This window comes from Phasianus colchicus, chromosome 2 (assembly GCF_987193195.1).
Source record: "Phasianus colchicus chromosome 2, bPhaCol1.hap1.1, whole genome shotgun sequence".
Lineage (NCBI taxonomy): Eukaryota > Metazoa > Chordata > Aves > Galliformes > Phasianidae > Phasianus > Phasianus colchicus.
The window spans coordinates 31,730,538-31,752,627 of record NC_143437.1 but is presented as its reverse complement, the minus strand read 5'-3'; the positions used below and the strand labels follow the sequence as shown (position 1 = coordinate 31,752,627).

At 42.3% G+C, this 22,090-nt stretch overlaps 1 protein-coding gene across 6 annotated transcripts in view; it reads right to left on the bottom strand.

The window, feature by feature from the left end:
- RMDN2 (regulator of microtubule dynamics 2) overlaps positions 1 to 22,090 on the bottom strand; it is a 155,358-nt gene that overhangs the window by 44,535 nt on the left and 88,733 nt on the right. For 3 of the 6 annotated variants that reach the window (XM_090135276.1, XM_090135278.1, XM_090135277.1), the window contains exons 1-2: positions 1,028 to 1,158; positions 66 to 532 (exon numbers count right to left, since the gene is read on the bottom strand). In XM_090135276.1, the coding sequence (XP_089991402.1) occupies positions 66 to 520 (455 nt within the window). In that variant the 5' untranslated portion in view covers positions 521 to 532; positions 1,028 to 1,158. Of the gene's footprint in view, positions 1 to 65; positions 533 to 1,027; positions 1,438 to 3,747; positions 3,827 to 22,090 lie in introns of those variants that run through there. The other 3 variants (XM_090135275.1, XM_031593276.2, XM_090135279.1) reach the window with 3 other exon arrangements.

Below are 22,090 nucleotides of genomic sequence, written 5' to 3'. Positions count from 1 at the left end.
CTTACATAATAATGCAATTTGCACTGCATATGAACTATAGCAGAAACAAAACGTGACCAACTCACCCCCCTTCACTTTCCGCCTCCTCAGAGCTGGTAGTTTCTGTTGCACCAGATGCTGCCTCTGCTTTCCTCCGCCTTGCTGCTCTGTGTGATGGGCTAGCTCTCTGTGCATCCCCTCTCCCTTGGAGCTCATCTCGAACGAGATCTTCCAGCTTTGGAATAGCTTCTTTTAGAAATTTCACCTCTCTCTTCAGTTCATCCACACTTATTAGCAAACCATTCAGTTTTTCAAGTATCTGTAGTTGCCTTCCATGTAAAACCATGACTGCTCCTTGTTCATTATGGGCTTCATGTTCCAAAGCCACAGAATGAAGCTTGTTACCTACATCTGTGAATGCAGGCATATGCATGGCTGCGCTGGGTTTTCGGGTCTTGTGGTACCAAACCAGGACCAGGCTTATTCCAGCAGTCCCTGCCATTATGCCCAGTATCAATCCTTTATTTTCAAAGTGAGACATTTCTGCGCTCTCCTAAGATTGTGAGACAACAATAACAGGCAGAGTTAAAGACGTTTTCCCACTCTACCCAAACCACCTACTTTGCTTTTAAATCACAAAATGTTAAGGCTAGAATAATCGGTGCATGCTGCAGACACGAAACCACAGCACAACTCCAGCAGCTTCTGCAATAACAGCAATGTGCAGTGATAGCAAAAACAAGACAGCAGTGGTTGCTGTTGGGGACAAGGACACGCACTTTTGTATCTGCACAGCATCGCACCTTCGCTTACGCCGCTCCCCGCAGTTTGCGTTAAGTATTTTATTGTTTTAAAGGCGAGAAACTCGCGGCAACCGGGTTTCCCCCCCTGCCCGGCGACAGGCAGCCGTCAGGCCGCAGCGCAGCCCGCCCCGCCCGCTGCCCGCCTGCCCCGCACCGAAGCGCCGCGCTCCCCTCCCCCGCGGCCGCCCGTCCCGGCAGGGGGAAGCTGGCAGCGCCAGCCCCGGGCCCGTCGCCCCGCTACGTACCGGCGGGCCGCTCCGGCCGCGGGATCGCTTTCCGCAGCTCTCCCGCCGCGGCCCAGGGGGCGGCGATACCCGGATCGAGGGGGACGGGCCTCCGCGGCAGCCGCCAGCCGGGCCGCCGGGGTGACGGCCGCTTTTCCTCAGAGGAGGGCACCGGCACGGCGCGCAGCTCTCTGTCCCGGTCGAGGCCTCCCCCTGCGAACCCGGCCGGGCCGCTGCTGCCCGAGTGCCCCGAGGGGTGCTGCCGGGGAAGCCCGCTGCACCTGCTTGGGTGCTCAGGCGGGGCTGCTGGAGAGCGAGTGTACCTGTGCGCGTGTCTCCGTCCGGTCTGCCGGCTGCTGATTGCTACCAACTTAACCTTTGTTACCTCTAGGAACTAGAGAGGCAGTGTTTCCTCCACCTAGTGCTACAAATCGCAGAGAAACCCTGGCCGGCTGCTGGAAGAGGAGCGGCCCTGGCACAAAAGCATCATCGGTAACTTGGCTGTCTGAGAGCCCAAAGCTGACCATGTAGTTTGCCTAGAAGCACAGAAGAACTTGGATTTACTGGGGAGCGGGACGTACAGCTCCTGTGTCCCATCTTTTATTTATGACATAACACCCTTATTTCTCCCTCGTGGCAATAGTTCTGGTTCTGCCTCCTGCTCCTGCTTTTGGAAAAAGGACCGCCACAGACAACCTGCTGTGCCCATCCATCTTCCTGCATGCTTCTGGAGGCCCTTGCACAACAGCCTGCCACAAGTGTGGAAACACAAAACTGCTGTTCTTCTGTGTGAGGGCCCCGGAAACCTTTAAGGAAGTTAAGACTGCACATAAGGAAAGTAACTGCTGGTCAACAGCTGGAGTTTTCCTCAGTCCTATCACTCAGAAACAAAGGAATACAACATAGTTTAAAAAACAAACAAAACGAACACATGCTAATAGCTTTATAAGAGTGAACAAGTTATTATATAAAGAACAGCAATAAAAAACCTACCCATGCAAATATTTTAGTCTGATAGTCTTCTTTACAAAGATTTTCCTTAAAATAACCATAGCTATCTAATGCTCCATTAAGAACCTGAGGAAAAAACAAGCCTTCCGTGAGGCCAAACTACAGCCTGAGAAAGACAGAAATCTTTTAATTGAAATGGAAACATTAATCCTATTTCTATATTCTGCAATTTTCCAAGTTACAAACAAGTATAACCTGTTCATATGTTCATAATTCGAGTTTTGTAAACATCTCAGTTTTATGAAAACTTTACTAAAATAATTTCCAAAGAATAATTTTTGTTATGATGGAAATAATTGTTTGGAGTTGTGTAATCCATCAGTATTTAAAAATGGGACCAGATTACATGAATCTTCATGCTGATCATATTTCAAATGTTCAGGAATGGTCAAACCTTTATTTGTATTTTCTCTTTTCAACATCGTTTGCCAGAAATGTTTCTCTAAGCCAAGGAAAACAGGAAAGGTTATTTAAAGAGAATTAATTGGAGGACAAACACAGCTGAAGCAGATTATAGGTGCAGAAAACAATGCGTTTCCAACGATTTTCTAATGTGGCCCTGTAAGGCCTGTGGCCCATGGCCTTAGACTAGTCCATTTCTTTTCAAAAATAATAACCAATAAGAACTGCTGTCTGCAGCTGCCATTAGTTTCTCCGGATGCAACATGACTGTCAAAATCAAGCCACAGGTCATGTCCCAGATTCCTAAATTGCTTTGCACCTGAGGCCACTTTACCCAGGCATACCAATCAGAAATTAGAAGTCATTGCACACATGTAGAAACTTGTCAGAACACAGCAGCTTTCCAAGCTAGGACCTAAACACTATTTTACCTAGATGTGGTATGTTAAATCAGACTAAATCTTACAATTGGCCTAAGCAAATGGCAAGAAATCGTTTGTAGAGAAACAGTGTTCTTCTGCATGTGGATTTTTTCCCATCAGTCAAAATTTGCACTTGAAGTGCTAGTAAATATCCAAGTCCAGATCATACCTCTTACAAAATGGCTAGCCCTTGATAGCCAGTGTGTTTTTAGCCTTCCTAAGAAGTCAGAGCTTATGTCTCTAGCTTGTCTGTACTCTGTCCTGTCCAACAGTACTACAATACTTTTTTCCCACAGCAGCTCCTGAACCTGTATATTTGCTTCAGTCAGTTTTGACAGAAGAAAGAAGTCACAATCCTGAAGTTCCAGCAATGTTAGCAGCTCTGAGGTAAAGAGAGCCTGTTACCATCCTGCCTTCCTCCCATTGTCCCCAGATGAGCTCAGCACCACCACCAGTACCCAGGCACACCTTCATAAACAGAGCACTGTTTGTGTAAAATCAGGCCATGCAGTGGCCTGGTGTTTTGGGATATTCTGAGCTTGGACAGCATTTTCTGTGTGATATTAGAAAAGTTAGTTTACTATTGAGCAACTGCATTCAAAGGGTGAAAGAACCATTATGTTATAAGTAACCAATGCATGCAATTTCCAACTAAGATGTGTATTAATTTACCAGTGTTCTAACTTCTGTATGAAAGGCATTTGTATTTTTTTCATAACATTTTTGTGGTATTTCATGTGTTGTTTTTTTTAATGCTTTCTCCTCAACAGAAAGTAATCTGCTGCTTGTAACAAATGCAAAAACTTGTAATGTGTTAGTAACATTTCATAATCATTATTTCAGCAGTTGTAAACATATAATCAAACCTTGTTAATAAATCACCAAATATTGTGAAAGCTTAAATACCTTTGACCAGTCTTGCCAGCAGCCTGCCAGAAATCCTGCAGTTCTGTCAAGTTGTATTCAATTCTTCCCAAACCATTTACTATAAAAAATAACCAAAATTTTACCTTACATCAAAGGGAAGGGAAGCATTCATTGTCAGACTTCACAATATTTTCTGTTGCTTTTGCTATCAACAGTTGTCCAGTGCTCTTAATGAAAAATAATGAATTGGAGTTCAAAGAGGATCAGTAATAGCACACAATATTTTCTGTTTTCTTCAAATAAAGATACAGTGCTTAGCATAGTTCCCAAAGGAGGTGAGCTATTGTAATTGCACTGTCTTTATGCCTCTGTGTGTACATATATAACCCAATAACCACAAACTCCTGCTCCTGCTTTTTTGCATCTGTCTTCACCCCAGCAGAAAGCTCAAGGACATTATCAAGGTACATTTTTGGAAGCTATGTTATTTTTTAAGTCCAAGATACCCGATTCAATTTCCGTGCTGTAAGAGATGAGAGTTGGCAGCCCAAAGGAGTTTGTGTATGTTGTGTTGACAACAATAGGAATAAATAGGCAAGGCCATAATTTCCACAGGGCTGCCTGATTCCTTCACAAAGAGAAGTTGTCCTGAGAGTGCCAGAGTACACTTGAAAGAGAAAAAATACATGAATAGAGATGAAAACATGAGAAAAGTGTGTGGAAGCATATTTTTTACACTTGTATGTATGGTATCCTGGAAAGGCCATCAGAACTTTATAAATATGTGTGCGTGTGTAAGTGTACATGTGTGCTGTGTCACCCAATTTATTTTCATCTATTTGAAGAGATGTCTTTTTCTCTCCTCCTTTCCAATATTATTTTAGACCATTTAAAAATATTCTAAAGTTTTCTACCTTCAAGTGGCAGTTCCCCTTCCTGAACAGACATGTACCTCCAGTACTCCACCTAGTATGTGGCCCTTGGATGTCTGCAATAACATGTAAAACACACACTAGATTCAGAGGATGTGGCATGTTCTTCCCTCATTTCTATTCTGGTTTTGTACTACCATTTCTGAGCTTGTAAAAAGTTTCTCTTCTGATTTTAACTTTCCATTTAGGCCTCTATAGCAATGTGTCCATTAGCATGACAGGCATGCATGTCAGAATTAACACAGGCTTGTAATATAAGAGGAAGTCCTAAAACTCAGGCAAGACAATTAAATGAAGTCTAAAATCATCATTATTTTACCAATAATCGTTTGAGTAAACATGAAACTTTTCAACATTTGCCATTCTTTCTCAGTCTTTGGCATTGTTAATGAAAGGCAGGTAACAAAGAGCTCAGTGTCTGTGCCTGACTCTGTCACAAACCTGCATGTGTTCTTCAGTAAATCATTTCACTATTTAGATTCATGATCCTTGAGGTCCCTTCCAACCCTGGCAATTCTGTGATCTGCACTTCCCTTTCTGCAGTACCCAAAATGTTAAACCTACAGCTATACAAATATATGTATATACAAAATATCACAGAATTATAGAATGGTTTGGGTTGGAAGGGACCTTTAAGATCATGTAGTTCCAACCCCCCTGCTACAGGCAGGGACACTTCCCTCTAGACCAGGTTACTCACAGCCACGTCCAGCCTGTACTTGAGAACACCTTCAAGGAGGGGGCATCCACAGCTTCACTGGGCAACCTCTTCCAATGTCTCACCACTCTCACAGTGAAGTATTTCTTCCTAATATCTAGTCTAAATCTACCCTCTTCCAGTTTAAAACCAATTCCCCTCATCCTGGTTTTGCATGCCATTGTAAAAAGTCCCTCCCCAGCTTTCCTGGAGCCCTCCTTCAGGTAATGGAAGGCCGCTATTAGGTTCCACCAGAGCCTTCCCTTCTCCAGGCTGAAAAGCCCCATCTCCCTCATCCTGTGTCTGTAGGGGAGGAGCTCCAGCCCTCTGATCATCCTCATGGCCCTCCTCCATGGCCACTCCAACAGTTCCACGTCCTTGTGCTGGGGGCTCCAGAACTGGACACAGTCCTCCAAATGGGGTCTCACAAGAGCAGAATAGAGGGGCAGAATCACCTCCCTTGACCTGCTGGTCACACTTCTCTTGATGCAACCCAGGATATGGTTGGCCTTCTGGGCTGTAAGCACACATTGCTAGCTCATGTTGAGTCTTTCATTTGCTGACACCCTCAAATCCTTCTCCTCAGGGCTGCTCTTAAGCCATTCTCTTCCCAGCCTGTATCTGTGCTTGAGATTGCCCCTACCCAAGTGCAGGACCTCACACTTAAGTATTAATATATACCTTTGCAAATGAGGCTATTTTTCACAGTTCTTTTGATTCTCCCTTAAGTCTGGATCTGTCTGTGCATGGAATAATTTATCTTTGGTAGCCCACATCATCTGTTGTGTCCTATGAGATGAGCACAACTTCACTCTAGATCAGGGGATTTGGGACGTTTGGCTCTGGGCTACACAGTTACTCAGGTAGGACAGAATGAGAACATTTTGAGGAGGCCACCTCCACCAGTCGCTGCTGTGTGACTACAGAAAAGGGTTCCCTTTTCATTCTAGGATCCTGTTCGGACAATGACAATGGACAAATGCAGCAAAAAGCATGAGGAAAAACGGAGAAGACAGAGAGTTATTGGGAAGCAGGGGATTCCCAATCACTTAGAACTTTTTCTGTATGCAGCAAGAGGGCGGGATTTCTGTTCTATTCAACACCTGCACATCCACGCGATTACCCAAATGAATACACACAGAGAGAACATTCTGGTTTCTGATTATTTCAGCCCGATGCGGTTTGCACCTAGTTCTGGCGTTTAAGAAGCGATTCCCATCTGGTTCCGAGCTACAGGCTCCTAAGGACCGGCGGTGTTCCCGGGCGAGGTGAGCCGGCCGTGCTGCCTCACGTGCTCATGCGGCGTTCTCCTACTGCCACCGCGTGGAGAACAGCCCCGCGCCGTCACCCCGCCGGGAAGCGGAGGCTGAGGTCGGCTGTCCAGAGCCGTAACGCGGGCCTTTTGTGTCTCCACGTTTCCATTTGTTCGTTTGTTTATTTCTTCTAAATGTAGATATATTTCATCCAAGCGGTATGAGCGTGATTAAAACGGCAAGATATCACGGGGAATCGGTGTTCCCACGGTTCCCTCCGAGGCTCTCCCCACGCACAACTGCTCGTGCAGGCACTCAGACCCTTGACCCCGACGTGGCCGCCGGGCCGCCCCGCACAGAACCGCGCTCGCCGCGCCTCCCTCAGCGCGCTCCCGCCGCGCTCCAACGGCCCCACGAGGGGGCGCGCGAGCGTCGCAGCCCAACGGCTCTCGCTCGCGGCCGCGGGGAGCCCGGCTGACTTCACCCACAAGGAGGTGCGCCTTGTGGGTCCGTTGCACCGCTAATCGCAACACCTGCACCGGGAGGAGAGTGACTGGTGCCTCGCGGAGCAGCGAAGGGAGCAGCAGAGCTCTCTGTGGTGTTTGCCCATTTCGAGTGCACAGCTGAACTCAGGTCTGGTCGGGTGGCTCTGTGCAAGCTATTCGTGATGAGAAAGACTCAGCTCTGAGCATTGTGTCCTTTGAGTCTTAGGAGAACAGCCAACGTGACAGAGAGACAGCAGAATGGAGGCACAGAAATGTAATAAACTAAAATAAAAACTGGGGTAAAACAAAGGAGCAAGGAAGAAAGGAAGGTGGGAAAAGAATGAAATTGTAAATGCTTAGAGAGCTTGTCTCTGCATCTAAGGCATCCGTGACCTAGATTCCTTTCTCCTGAGTTTATGCGTGTACCCAGGGTGCACAGGTGTGGGGTTTCTCTGACTTCTGTGGAGAGAGACGCCTTGGAAGGGCAGCAGACCTTCAAGCAGAACAGCAGCAGTCCCGCTGCTCCAGGCTGAGGACAACTCCAGCTGTTGCTCTCATGTGCCAAGGGTTTGCTGACCTCTGATTGCAGCACAATCCTTGTGATGGAAATTACTGGGGAGAGAGAGGTGGTTTGTGGTTTATGTAAGGCCAGTCAACGTGATCATCATTAACTCTCTGGTCTTTAAAATGATGCCTTTAGTTTTGACCTTCGGCACATTGTCCTGAAATCTATTTTGAATTGAAACAGGAGGATGAGCAGAAAGTCATGAAGCTGTGATACGTTCTCTGCTTGTCTTGGCTCCCTACTCCCAAAGAACTGTGCTAAAAAGCAGTGTGGAGCAGCAAAGAAGCTGGATCATTATTTCTAAACAAACATGGATTCCTTGGTTCATTTTTTTCTTATCTTTATCTCTTTTTTTTATACTTTAATCTCTGTGATGCAATGGCGGTCTTCATCTGTGATGGCACTAAGACTGTAACTAGTGCTTAACTGTAAAGCATAAAAGTTAGCTCAGGCTAAGCTGCAAAATAATGTGATTATAGACACTTCAGTTTAAAAAATTAAATCACTGCTTTGGTTCTAGTTCTTTGTGTGTGTGTGTGTGTAATGTACTTTTAAGTACCACAAGAAGATGAAAAATATGCATAAAGCACAAGTTTCATATTTCCATTGTGTTTTACTTTCTAATACATGGAAAAGTGTGGTACATGGAGAGCGGCAATGTAAAGAAACAGCACCAAAATGGATTTGTTGCTTAAGCTGAGAAAGCAAAGTCACAGTAATACTTTAACAATGCTACTTATCAGCAGCAACATCCTGATTCATTTCAAAAGCTCAGCTTCGATGGTAGCAATTTTGGTAGTTCTGTGCACTTCAGATAGATGCTATTGTTCATGTGAGCTATAAATGCATCTTGGTCAGCTCTGATAACAAGTGCAAGTTATTAAATGACTGAGTGTTTAATAAAAGAAGCATATACTTCTATTTGGGGAAAAAATAACAGGAAAATTTGCTTTCCTCTTCGACACAGAACATGTTGACATCTTCTAGGGCTTTAACAAGAAGCAGAACTTTCTATCAGAGGATTACAGTGTAGTGTAAAACTCTTGCCTAAGACACCTGCACTATTTTGGCATCATAGAAGAGCAAACAGCCATACTTAGTTCTGCAGGGAATATCTGACATTTCAGACTTGTATTCATGGCTGGGCTGTGGCAGCCAGAACTGCAGACCTGCTGTAATGCCAGGTCTCCCAGGGCCTCCTCCCCACAAATCTTTCAGGCCTTTTTGCCATTATCATCTGGAGGAGTGGTGGCAACACAGAGCACAGCTGGCCAAAAATCTCTAACAGAACTTCAGCAGGGAAAATAACAAATTGTAATTGACAGGTTTCTGAGCAGTGTGTTGTCTCTGACAGAAGCCAGGCAGGATCCCAAGCTGTGTTCTTCCCCTGCAGGCTTCCTTGGCTTTCTCTGTCAGCAGCTTGCATGCATTCTGGGCTCCTTGTCAGCTCTCTAAGGAAGCTGCCATGGGTCAGGAAGCCTGAAGCCTGAGAGGTAGGACCAGGATCAAACCCACATTTCCATTGTTATCTCCCTTTGGATAGTCTTTTCTGGAGAAGAGGAGAAATTCTGGTTCTCTGGTGCTCTGATGACTGAGAAGACGATCTCCTTTTTCAGAGTACTGGAGATGATGACAGTAGCAGAAAAAGCATCTGTTCTTCTCCAGCTCAGAATCAGCAGCAGTGGTAAGGAGTTACAAGGGAAAGGAGGCGACCGCTCATCCCTTTAGGAGATGCAGAGATGGAAAGGACCTATCAGCTCCATGGGGGCCCTGGCTGTGCTCTTCCATTCCTGGCATGTAACATTTTCTATGGAGATACAGTTATTGATATAAATAGCCCAGACCAGTGAGTGAGGGGAATAAACACAGGGCAATTTATAGCTCTCAACTACTGTTTTCAGGCAGATAAAGGCACCAGCACACCTTGGCTGCTATGTCAGTGATGCTTGGATACTTCTATAAATGCTGGGCATCTACAGTTTCTAAGCAAGCAGTGAAATGCTGAATAAGTGAACAAGAATAGTTTTAGGCTATCCGTATGTAGCTGTTCTTCAGTATAGCTCTAAGCACGTATATTTCCTTTGCAATAAATGCTACCTAATAGATTAGCCCAGCAACATACGGCAATTCTGCTTCTCTTCACTGTGGATTAGGAACTGTTCTACAGAGAATTTAATTCAAACCCTGAATACTCTGTGTCATGTAGACTCCAGAGCAGTGCAGATCCTGATGTCTTTATTCAGGCTTTGTTTAAACAAACTGCACAAGCATAAATCACACTAACATGATGGTTTGCTGAATTTAGGTCCCAAATCTAACTCAAGCAAAGTATTCAAGAAAGTCAAAACTGGGATGTAGCTTTTAATCTGTCATTCACATCTGAATCCTTACACCTGTGAATAAAGCCTATTATCACTTTCTGTTTCCATACCTTTTAGTTTTATTTAGCTTTTCATAGTCATCTGTAAGTTATTTTCCCAGCTGGAGGTATCTGTAGAAGCAAATAGTACAGGACAGTCTTGTAAGACATCTGGTCAAGAGGCAGCATTGAACTTATCACAACTGAGTGATTTGCCATAAAACAGTGAAAAGCATATTAATCTTTCACTGGTTCCATTTTAGGTTGTAAGAAGAGAGATGAATATATATATACTTTAAATGTGTCTTCTGTACACAATACCAGAAGGTTAAACGTGTGTTTTCTTCTTCATAAGCAAGTCCATGCTTCTGGCTACAGACCAGAAGACATTTCTCTTTGTCCATTAAGGCAATCTCCTACGCAGTTTACCAAGGGAGGATGAAATTCCTCAAGCTGTGTTATAAACATTCATCACTGAAGTCGCACTACTAATAGCACAAACAAAAGACAAAATTTAAGAGAGTTCTGTGCTGGGTGTGCTTTACATAGACTGTAGAATCCAGGCTGAACCAGTAAAACCAAAGACCAAACTGTGAAAAGCTTTAACAAGACCATTTCTATCACTAGGACTTTTGAGGTTCAGTGAAAGTAGTTGTTGTTCTTCTCCCTTCCTCTTGCTCAAGATCATTCCTCTTGAATAAGACTTCTTAAAGATGAAATATGGGCCCTGTCAAAACTGCCCACTCTATGAGCAGCACCGACTTTAACTTGGCCTGCCATTCACCACAGGTTTGAAAGCAGGCAGCACTGACATCATCACCCACAGGCTTCTGGCCAGAGAAATCTCTTTATCTGCTCACCTTCCTGTCTTCCTTTTCAGCTGCAATTAACTCCCTTCTCTGCCAGTCTCACTAATTAGTTCAGGGGATTTGTTTATGTATAGTCCTAATAAAGAGGAATCACCTTAGATACACAGCTTCCCCAGTCTCTGACCTTCTGCTCTTTGTGTATGTCCTGTGCCAAGTACTGGGTGGAAGGACTGGGCAAGGATTTCCTATGTACTTTCATTGCCAGCAATGGGGAACACAGACCTCCCTCATTTAGCCTGTGCTAAGGGCTACCACCATTAACAAATTATTTCCTTTATGAAAGCATTTCACAAACTTGAGGTGGATAAAGACAAAAAAGCTATCAAGAAATTGAACAAATTATTACAGAACTTCTAAATCATTTTTAAAGATGAAAACTTCTTATGTCCATATTTTTGTGACAAAAACTGTGAAACTCCATGAAAGGCATATTTTTCTAGAAAAATAATAAATTGTAGGGGGCTTCAAAAAGGTCTGATAACATGGGACATTCTGGTCATACTGTGAGTATATGAACACCAGACTTCCTGTCACAGCAGCCTGCACATGGTTTTAGAGTTACATTTTCAATGATGCTGTTCTGGCAAGATTCTGATGCACGAACCTAAAGAATCTGGGAGCCCCACTGGACTATAACTTACACAGAAGGCTGCACTGAAGCCTAACAAGCCTAGTTCTCTAGAATTTAATGGTGCAAAAGAAGGAAACATGCCAGACCATCTACCTGAACTACTATTCCCTCAATACATTCCTCTGTGGTGTATCTTGGCTGGCTGCTTGATTGTTCAGCTCTAGAAGTATTAAAAAATTGGTGCTTAGAATTACATTCCTCACAATTCTTTACATAGCTTATGTGGCAGAAATTCCCCGGAATACTATAAAAGTTTCATTTTCCAAAAGTAAACACCAAGTTTGAGAAATAATTTTATATTCCTAATACCATTAGGTAGGTATACTTTCAGTTGATACTCAAAAGTAGCAAATTAATGCTGATAAATTTAGAATAGGTCTACAAAAATCAGAAGTGCATCTGTAAACATACAGTTTTTCAAAATTTGAGTGAGATATGGAATTAATTACATGTTAAAGAAATTTAAATTAGGAAATACTATTTGGGCTAACACTACAATTTATCCTATTTCATCACAACCACTCTAAGATCTTTCTTATCTGTGGATGATTTGGCTAAAATCCCATCAACTGCAATGCTCCCCTCTTACTCCTGCTAGTGGATCTCTATTTATGTAACACTTTACATTAGGTACAAAATAATCACAAAATGTGGTCCTACGGAAAGAGAGGAGCTTAGTACAGGAAAAGATCTACCATACAACTAAGAAACTACTGCAGAGGTAATTTAATTTATGTTTTCATAGTTTACTTGTGTAGATGATTACAGTGTCTGCTGCAGAAAGCAGAGAGATTTCAGTGTTTGCCTGTCTTGCTGTACCACAAGGAAGCAATATGGGTTAGTTAGGTCGTGAAAGTCAGTCATGTTAGTCAATAGGAAAACACAGCTCAGCTTTCCTGGAAGTGGGTGAACTGATATTTTTGTGAATTGTGGAGTACTTCAGGTTCAGATTGTATGGAATTGTGGTGTATTTATAATTCTTTTATTAGTACCTACCACAAACATTGAAGATTGTTTCTAGCAGAAGTAATGCTCAATGTATTTCTCAGCTATAAACTTGCTATATACACAGCAGTGAGTTTTAACAGCATAGCAGTCACACTACAATGGCCTTTAAGCACAGTGTGCTATTGTACCCTTTGCACGTACTGTATAAAGAGCAGCTAAGTAAGCAAAGACAGGAATTTGGAATGTTTGTGCTGTATATTTGTGGTCACTTTCCATTTTCTTGATCAGACAAAAAGAGCAAGGAATCTTATTAGTATTCAACTAATGATTGCCACTGGTAACTTCTACTGTTCCACACATTTATGTGAAAATAGTCTCACATAGATAAAATTCTGGCTCTCCATCATTCTTATCCATAAAGACAATACTCCTTCCAAATGTCCTGTCTCCAAATGACCATGGTATACTGTAAAATTTCAGTTACAATTCTCTGTATTTCCCAGTGATACTGGGAAGTCCTATTGGACTTCAGGAGTCCTTTCACTGACTTCAACAAGCCTTGGACCAGACTCTGATTTTCTCAGCCCATTTCTGGGAGAAGTCAGCAACTCTTCTTGACTTCACTATCTCTTCCTTTTGGAACACTAACTTATAGCCTTTTGGATCTCAGTTATTGTCTTAGGAGAGAGTTTGTTGGTTTTTGTTTGTTTGAAATTCTGGCATTAGACTATGGGTTGTTCATAGATTAAGAAGAGCCTCATATTTGTAGACCTTTTGAGAAAACTGAATCACAAGTACTCAATAAAAAATAATCAGCAATTTAAATTACTCACAGATATAAAAGTTTAACTAAACACAGAAAATAGCCTGGTGTTTCACCCCACAGGGTCTTATTGTGGTCAGCTTGGCTTTTATACTACAAAAACATCTTCAGCTCTTCAAATACCAGTAAACTTCCCTTGTAAGGTAGACTTCAGCAAATAAAGTACTCCACTCATGCATCAGTGTTTGCTTGTTAGACTTAGGATAAAAGAATCAAAAATGTCTCCACAGAGCCAACAAGCTGCTGGAGGTGTTCAAATTAGCATGGGAAAGCAGAAAAAGTGAAACCATAGAGATAGGATTCGGGGCAAGGTGATGTCACTGCCTAGCATGCAACATTATAGCACACAGATAGCAGAATGTACAGACTCCAGAATCCTTCCAGTTCTTCTGTAACATGGATGCCACAGGAGAGGTTTTTAATAGACTGTACTGAGCCAAACTGAGGCCTTCAGAAGGCTGTGGGAGAAGTGAAGAAGAGAAACATGCATATTGGGAACTAAACCAAACAAACACTGTACTTAAACAACGCTTTTGCTTGCTATCACATATAAAGAAGGTTGTGCATTTTTAAAATTCTTTTTAAAAGTTCACATTGATTCTCCAGACACTTGTATTATAAATGGATATATGAATAAAAAGATTCATTAATGGCTATCAGGTTATAGCATCAATAACTAGAATAAAAGGGAGTTATTCCCTGAAGTAAGATATTATTTTACTTTGAATAAGAGTAAGTTAGAGAAAGCAGTGAGTTACCAACTGCAGCAATGAAAAGGGGATAGCCTACATCCCAAGAGATTGAATGCATCGATAGTGTTATGGTGTTCAGGCAGGATCCTGGGAAGCAGAATTTGCCAGGAATGAGCAATTTGCTCAAATAAAAGAAACACATTATGATGTCAGAAACATAGAGAACGTTTTACAAACTGTATTTTTTTTTTAAAAAATTACCTTAAGAAAAAATGTTTTGATTTTTAAAGCAATTTATTCAGAATTGATTAAGCAACTCTTCAGTCTAAGGACAGCAGCTATTAACTTTCCAAGAAAGCATAATAGCAAAGGCATATCTGCTATTACATGCTAAGAAAAATGAGGTATGGCAGTAGCAACCAACTGATGTTTCCAGGGAAGGAAAACTTGAGGTCCCCACAATTCTCAGAAAATTTCTGAAATAAACTGTGCCCCCTGTGCTGGGCATGGCATAAGTGACAAACGATTTCAGCTTTGATTTAGATCTGCTTGTGTGTTCATTGCTTTTCTTCAGAGATGATGATTTTGGGGGTTAGTGAGCATGTTGCGTATGGAATTCGGGCTTCACATGGGAATCCTTTTATTCATGATTCAAAATCAGAGTAGATGGTCTTTAAAGGTCTCTTCCAGCCTAACTCTTTCTATAATTCTACAAAAATTTCTAGTTATAAAATATGAGGAATGTCTGTATCAGTGGTGTCGATGGAATAACGAGCTCAGGGTTGCATTTAATGCAAGCACTTTGCTAAGGCTGCTGGGACAGCCTGTCGCCAACACAGGCAGCTGCTTGTACGTGTGCACAGCTGTTCTGAAGCACACGGTGTCAGATCCCCAGGGAAGGGCTTCTTACAGTTCCTCCAGCCCAGGAGGAGCGTAACAGTCAGTGCTAACACAGAGTTTAACACAGAAGTGTTTTTCCAGGCAGCAACAGAGAGAGGCAGCATATCACAGCTCTTCTGCCATGAAAGAAAATACTCACTTTTCTCATTTTCAAGGCAAAATCAGGAGTTCCTTTCCTCCTCCTGTATCATCTTTTGGAACAAACTCAAGTGAAGAAACTTCTGAGATATTTGGGTCCTGAAGGATAGTTGGAGAACTCCTGAGAGGATCTGCAGGGGATCTAATCAGCTTCTCATAGAAGAACTTGTTTAGCTGAGAGGGTATATGGACCAGTTTCCTATCTCAGCTGAAATTCTCCTCTGTCCTCTTCTGTATTCTGGAGTTAGACCATTTTTTTCCCTGAAAGATGCTGTTCATTTTCTTTCCAAATGGCCTGCAATGTGTGTGACTTGAGCGTGCGCAGCGCTTAGCACTGGCCCACAAGTCAGGAGCCTAGGTAGCTGCTTGAGTGCACACTGAACCCAACCACACCTGGAGAGTATTTTTCATGCTTAGGATGGACACATGCATGTTTCTGGAAAACCTGGCCTTTCATCTTATTCAAAATAGTCAAGCTAAGCATCAAAAGATTTAACCTGTGTTCACTGAGCCATCATCTCTCCCACAAATGATCTGTAGGTCAGTTTATGTACCCTCCATGCAGTCTTTGGGCTTTATAGCTGGAAGTAAACCTGGCCCTGCCAACGGGTGTTATATTACCTGGTGGTTTGGTGATGTTGGGTTAACCTTCAAAGAAATTGGACTGGAATCATGTAACTATTTTCATTACAGCCTCCACCTGGACTGACATCACAGTCTCACATAATAAACAAGAGCCCTGTCCACTAAACCCTTTCAAGCTGTACGCTTTAATGAAGTTTACAGTTTATGTAAAGATTTTGGTGAAAATCCCACTTTGAAAAAATCACACTGTGAGTGCCTTTATGTTTGTGGATTTCCCCTTCCCTTGATCCTATTTTATTTTCTTCTGTTTTCCTTACTAATTTTGCCAAAACTAACTTCTGCAAGCTGAGGTTTGCTTTACTCCCAGCTTTCTACTTCCAACATTTGACTTTTAAAGGTTTTAAAATTTGGATTCAGTAATAAATGTTTCAGATTTTCAAAGCCAGAGTAATTTGCTTTAGCAAGCCGGTGTATTGCACCTGTATCAGCTTAGTGGCACAAAATCTCTTCAGGGAATTTTTCATTAGAGATTTTTCATTTTATTTTCATTCAGACATGAGAACAAGAGCCCAGCCAAGACTGCTTAAACTTTAAATAGTTTTACTTACAACAGGAAAGAGAAACAGGCTGCATAAAGAATTTGCTTGATGTGCGCTTGGCCGGTGCAAATGCTATACCATTATTGCTGAAATTATTCAGCTTGTGTTCAGCACTTAGCATGTGCAGAAGAATAACATATCAGAAGTTTTAGCAGATAAGACACGGGTTCAAACTGTGGCCTGAGGGGAAATATTTTGCTTTATTAAAGTTGCAGAACTGGCTTATTTGCCTGAGAATTGTAGACAATTACCAGCATTTTCAAACACAGCCATATTTGGCAATATGTGCCAATCCTGTTATGTGCAATTTAGATGATTTATGTGAATTATTCAGAATGCCCATAGTGAGAGATCTGTTCTCCTCACTGCACTTCAGTTTCTGCCCATGGCCTCAGCACTTTTTCATACAGGCAAAGGTTAGTATTTGCCCTGTTGCTGCACTTATACTTGTCTGAGGCCAGTTACAGGCATGTCTATTAATGGAAGCTGGGGCAAGTCTAGAGAATGTGCCCAAGCACCATACACCTCCTTGCTGGAGGTATACAGCTCTTAGCTAGTTAAGGTGGAAGTTGCAGATAGCTAGGTCCCTGGCAGAGCAGTATGTCACACAGTTATTTAAGCTGCCAAATGGGAAGGTCTTGTGAGTGATGTGTGTTACCCCGTCTAGTCTTCTTTTCTGCAGCCCTCTGCAGGGTTATTTGTTGGCAGAGGGATGCAAAAGAAACATAGGAGATGGATTTGCTTCAGACCTTTCTTCTGTCATCCTTATGCTAGGTAGTATTTCATTCCAAAGCTAATCTTGCTGGATTCATACCAGGAGCAAGTATCTCTGTATGCAACTGTGACAGCGTGCAACTCCTCTCCAAGCATCCTGTCAAGACTCTACCTGCATTGGTTCTGTCTCATCCCAGAACACAAGATTTCCTCACCATCTGCCTCCTGCTTCTGTTGTCACAGCCATCTATGGTGTCTGGAAGAGGGGACCTCAGAGTGCACCAACAACTGCTTGGTCCTTGCTAATGTCAGCTCTCCAGTCACCCCCAGAGCACCATTCAGCAGCAACTACTGGCTTTTTTGGATGCCTTCAGAAATGAGGTACTCCACAGAATATTTCTATTTTTGTCTTTCACTGTGAACTGCCAATCATTTAATCTTCAGCCTTTTATTGTTTGTTTGTTTGTTTTAAAAGTTTTTGGAATATTTCACACAATTTCAGGAACACTGAGGTCAGAAGGGACCTCTCAAGATCATCTGGTCCTACTCCTCTTGCACAAGCAGTGTCTGCTAAAGCAGGTTGCTCAGGGCATTGTCCTCTCACATTTTGGAATATCTCCAAGGATGGAGACTCCACAACCTCTCTGGGCAACCTGTGTTTCGTAGAATCATAGCATCACAGAATGATGTGGGTTGGAAGGGACCTTTAAGATCATCTAGATTCGATCCCCCTGCTACAGGCAGGAATGCTTCTCTCTAGACCAGGTTGCTCCAAAGCCCCATCCAGCCTGATCTTCAATGCTTCCAGGAAGGTAGCATCCACAGATTCACCAGGCAACCTGTTCCAGTGTCGCAACACCCACACAGTAAAGAATTTCTTCCTAATATTTAATCTAAATCTACCCTCTTCCAGTTTAAAACCAATTCCCCTAATCCTGATGCCACATGCTACATTATAAAAAGACACTCCTCAACTTTCCAGTCAGCCCCCTTCAGGTACTGGAAGGCCGCTATGAGGACTCCTTGGAACTATCTCTTCTCCAGGCTTGCTTCCAGTTTCTTCCTATATTTAAGTGGAATTTCTTGTATTACAGCATGTACCCATTTCCACTTGTCCTCTCAGTGGCCATCACCAAATTGCTGGCTCACGGCCAGTTTGTAGCCCCCTGGGCTCTTCAGCCAATCAGCCTTCAGCATGCACTGCTGCATGGGGCCATTCTTCCTACAGAGCAGGGTTCTGCATTATCCTTTTATGAATTTTGTAAGGTTCTTGTTGGCTTATTTATTCAGCTTGTCAAAGTCCCTCTGAATGGCACCAAAACCATCTGGAATATCAACGATCCCTCCTTGTATTGCACCATCTGCAAACTTGCTAGGGTGCAATCTGCCACACTGTCTAGGTCATTATTGTAAAGTTACCTAACTGAAGAACAATCAGATATTTCAAATGCTGCTGGCTTTTATCCACTGGCAGTTCACTTGCTCATTTTCTCATTTTATTTATGAATATTTAGAATATTTTGGAAAGCAAAGCCAACAATTCTCCATTATTCACCTTTATGTATTAAGTGCAAGGAGGTGATTAAGTGAATCTTAATGAAATCTGTATCAGAGTACTCCCAATAAAACAGTTTTGTTTTTCAGGATGAATCCAATGGAACAAAATTTAGAAGACCGCTGAAACCTATTTTTTACTAAAGATTTGTTACAGAAACAGTCAGTTTTATAAAGAAGGTTTTGTGGTTAGAACACAGAACACATATACTGAAAAAGAACAAAGGAGACTTCCTCGCTAGTCCTGGTGTAAAAGCTAAAACCACTTGAAATAAGGTGTTCCTGTAAAAAAATAAAAAGAAAAAAATCTCTCTCTCTATATATATGGATGTTCCTGTTAAAAAAAACATATATATAATGTATAATTTTAGTATATAAAAATGAGATAAGTTATATTTTCATTCTCCACCCAGCACAAACATAATCCATAATCCATATTTGACAGCCGCAGGACGGTGTACACATGTTTATGCTAACACAGATTCCTTCTGTTAGTGCAAGCTTGCATGCAGAAGACTGGACACAGATCTAAGGTGGGGAAGTTACAGATGCATATACAGCTTGTAAAGCTCTCCTATGTAAGAACTGGAATGGCAGCCAGAATTTGCACACGGTCAATAGTCCCCATCCTCTTTCGTAGCAATAAATAAAGCCCCATGATGTGTCTCATAAACTGATGTTTGTTTCTGTCCCATCAGAGCTGTGCCTTTAGTTTTTGTCCAGTGTTCTTCCACAGTAATCCTATCTTTCTTACTCCTAAGAGATAATGGGGCAAAATGTAACTGCTGTTTGTTCCTTTTGTGTTTGCAGGCTGTGTTCCTGTTTGATTAGTGGTGTTTCCTCTTTCCTGTTTTTCCTGTTCTTTGTTTATTACTCTAACTCAGTTCCTGTTTATCAGTTTACAGTAACAAGACAAAAATAAAGTTGTTTAGGGCTTCATGGGACCTCTGTCTCAAAGTGCTGGGGATTCAATCACACAAAGCGTTTGATGGCTATACTCCTTCCTGATCTCTCAGCTTCTTCCTCCTCTCCTTCTCCTCTCTTTCTTAGCCCTCCTCTCTTTCCTGTCTCACACGATGCTTTTTGCTCTCCACCAAATTCTTCACTCACCCATTCTTCTCATTTCAGACCCTGGAAATGTAAGTATTTGTCCAGAAGAAGGGAAAGAACCACAAAGTGGGGCCACAGTGCAGCCATTGTAAACATCAGCTTTGCAGTGCTGGTAAGAGAAACACAGTTGAATGCTGCTCTTCAGTGATAGGATGTGTGCATAGAAAGCCAAAAAATTGAACAAAACCAAGCCCATTGCTGAGCACCCACCAAGACCTGGATTCAAAATTCTAAATCTCAAAAAACAAAAAAAAAGGATTGCTTTTTTTTTTTTTTTTTTTTTTTTCATGATCTGGTGATATTTAGGGCTTACATTTTCAAGTGTCTCTCTACTGTACTGAAGACTATTGTTTTTAAATTACTGTTTTCCTTTTTGACAAAAGCTCACATTCTAGATAACAACCTGACAATAGGACCTAGAACTTTACTGATACTACTCAAATACCATAAAGCCCTTCCAGCAGAGACCTCTTTGCCTGCTGACCATACCTGCAATCACACTGATTTGCTAGAAATTTGGTAGCAAGTTATCCTACTTTCTTCATACGTCAGCCTCTGCATCTGCCAGCTGCACCAGCATCCCCTAAATGTACACATGCAGAGAAACTGGAGACTTTCATTAGACCTGATAGAGATATCGTATACAAATATTCAGGGCACAGTTGCCTTAAGAGTGGTTGTAATCATACAGATTACACCTTCATATCCAACCTCAACAGGGCAGTGAATTACAAGAAAACAAATGTAACTCTTCATGCCCAGCATATGAAAGTTGCACCCTGGGTGCACAGCACAGAGCAGCAAGCTGTGGCATCACAGCTGCTGTGATCGGGAGCTCTTGGTGATCCCTGGCAAGTAGCTGTTTGCTCCTCCTGACCTTCACAGGTTGCTCCCAGCTGCTGCAGAGCCCTGGAGAGCTGCCTCCAGTATACCCCTCTTGCTCCTGCTTCCTTCCTGGCTCCTTCCTGATAGTCCTATATGGTCTGGAAGTTCTACTGCAGGACTGTGCAACCTTGAGGTTGGAAATGGAAGGTAATGTAACATCTAGCAGTGAAGTTGACAGTTCACTGCAATAAATAAGACCTCAAAATCAGAAGGCTTTGGTCACAAACTGGTGTCAAGAGCCATAATTTTCATTTTTTTGTGGCTGTAAAACTAGCTCTGCTTGCTAGCTGCTCAAAGTCTGCATAAACAATCTTATTAGCAGCTGGGAGCTCCTTAATGAAAAGAAATTATGTCTGTCCAGAAGCTGGAGGAGGTGCCCTAAAGAGAGACACAGAATGACCATACCAAGGAAAACAGACTTACCCTTCCAGGATGTTATTCAAACTACCAAGGAAATACTTAAAAAGAGCTTGGAGAAACAAACTGCTTGGAACAATGCTTGCTGCAAGTCCAGTAGGGATGTAAATCATAGCAAAGGGCCAAAAACTATTTATTAATTAATAACCAGCCTGCAGCACCCAGAGCTTTATTGTGACAAAAATGAAACTGTGGCATGAGATATCACAGAACAAATCAAATTTAACACTCCATCCTAGTACAGTAACTGAAAGCAAAAGACATTTATAGGCAGCAGGTCAAGCTTTGGTGCTTGTAAATCACCTACATAAGCAACTTCACTAGCATTTCTAAAGAACTTTTCCTCTCATACTTTCAGTTCATATCAGTAAAGATGATGATGCTGGCTATTTAGATGCCTAATAGGAGACTCAAGGGTCCAGCTTGAGTTATAAGTTTCAGAATGCTGTCCTAAGTTCCTTATCAATGCTCACAGTCAATCACTGAAAGAAGGGTGACTGAGTTTCAGAGCACTGCATTCCTACCACTTGACTGGATGTTGGAGAGCAGAATAAAAAAAATAATTGTAGGGTAATAAATTCTTGCCTTGAATGTTTTCATTTTCATAGGCATTCTTGTTTTGAGTGTTTTCACAGGCATTGATTTCCCTCAGGTAAAAATATATGCACCGGAGTCACATTTACATTTTTGTCTAAGTGTTGCCACCCTCTGTTTTCCAATAAGCTTTTATGCCTATGTTTAAAGACCTGTAATTTGTAACAAGTTTTATGCTGCAAGAGAAACACATAAAATTCTGTTTATTATCCCGTTCTTTATTTGTCTCCAAGTTCAGCCTGTCCCTCTGTGGCACTGAACAGTCGTTTGCTAACGACTTAGACAGTAGATAATCACCAGTTTTGTCTCCAAGGCTTAAAATAACTCAGGGTGGTGTTTGTGAGCTTTTGTGGATGCACACGCACCCATCCCCTGCCCCCAACAGCCACAGTTAACCACAGACGTATTTCCAGATATCTAAGTATCGTTTTTCCTTGCGCAACAGTGGGAATATGTCCTGAGTCACCCCAGCTCACTCTTTTTCTTTGGAACCATACAATTAGCAACTGTTTTTAGTACTTTGTGTTCAGGCAGAAGGGGATAGAGAGAAGTCCCTCTTGTTGTCCCTGTTGCTGTCCCTGTTGCTATGGTCTAGTTGGTAGCAGAATGAAAAACTTCAGCCAGCAGAATGA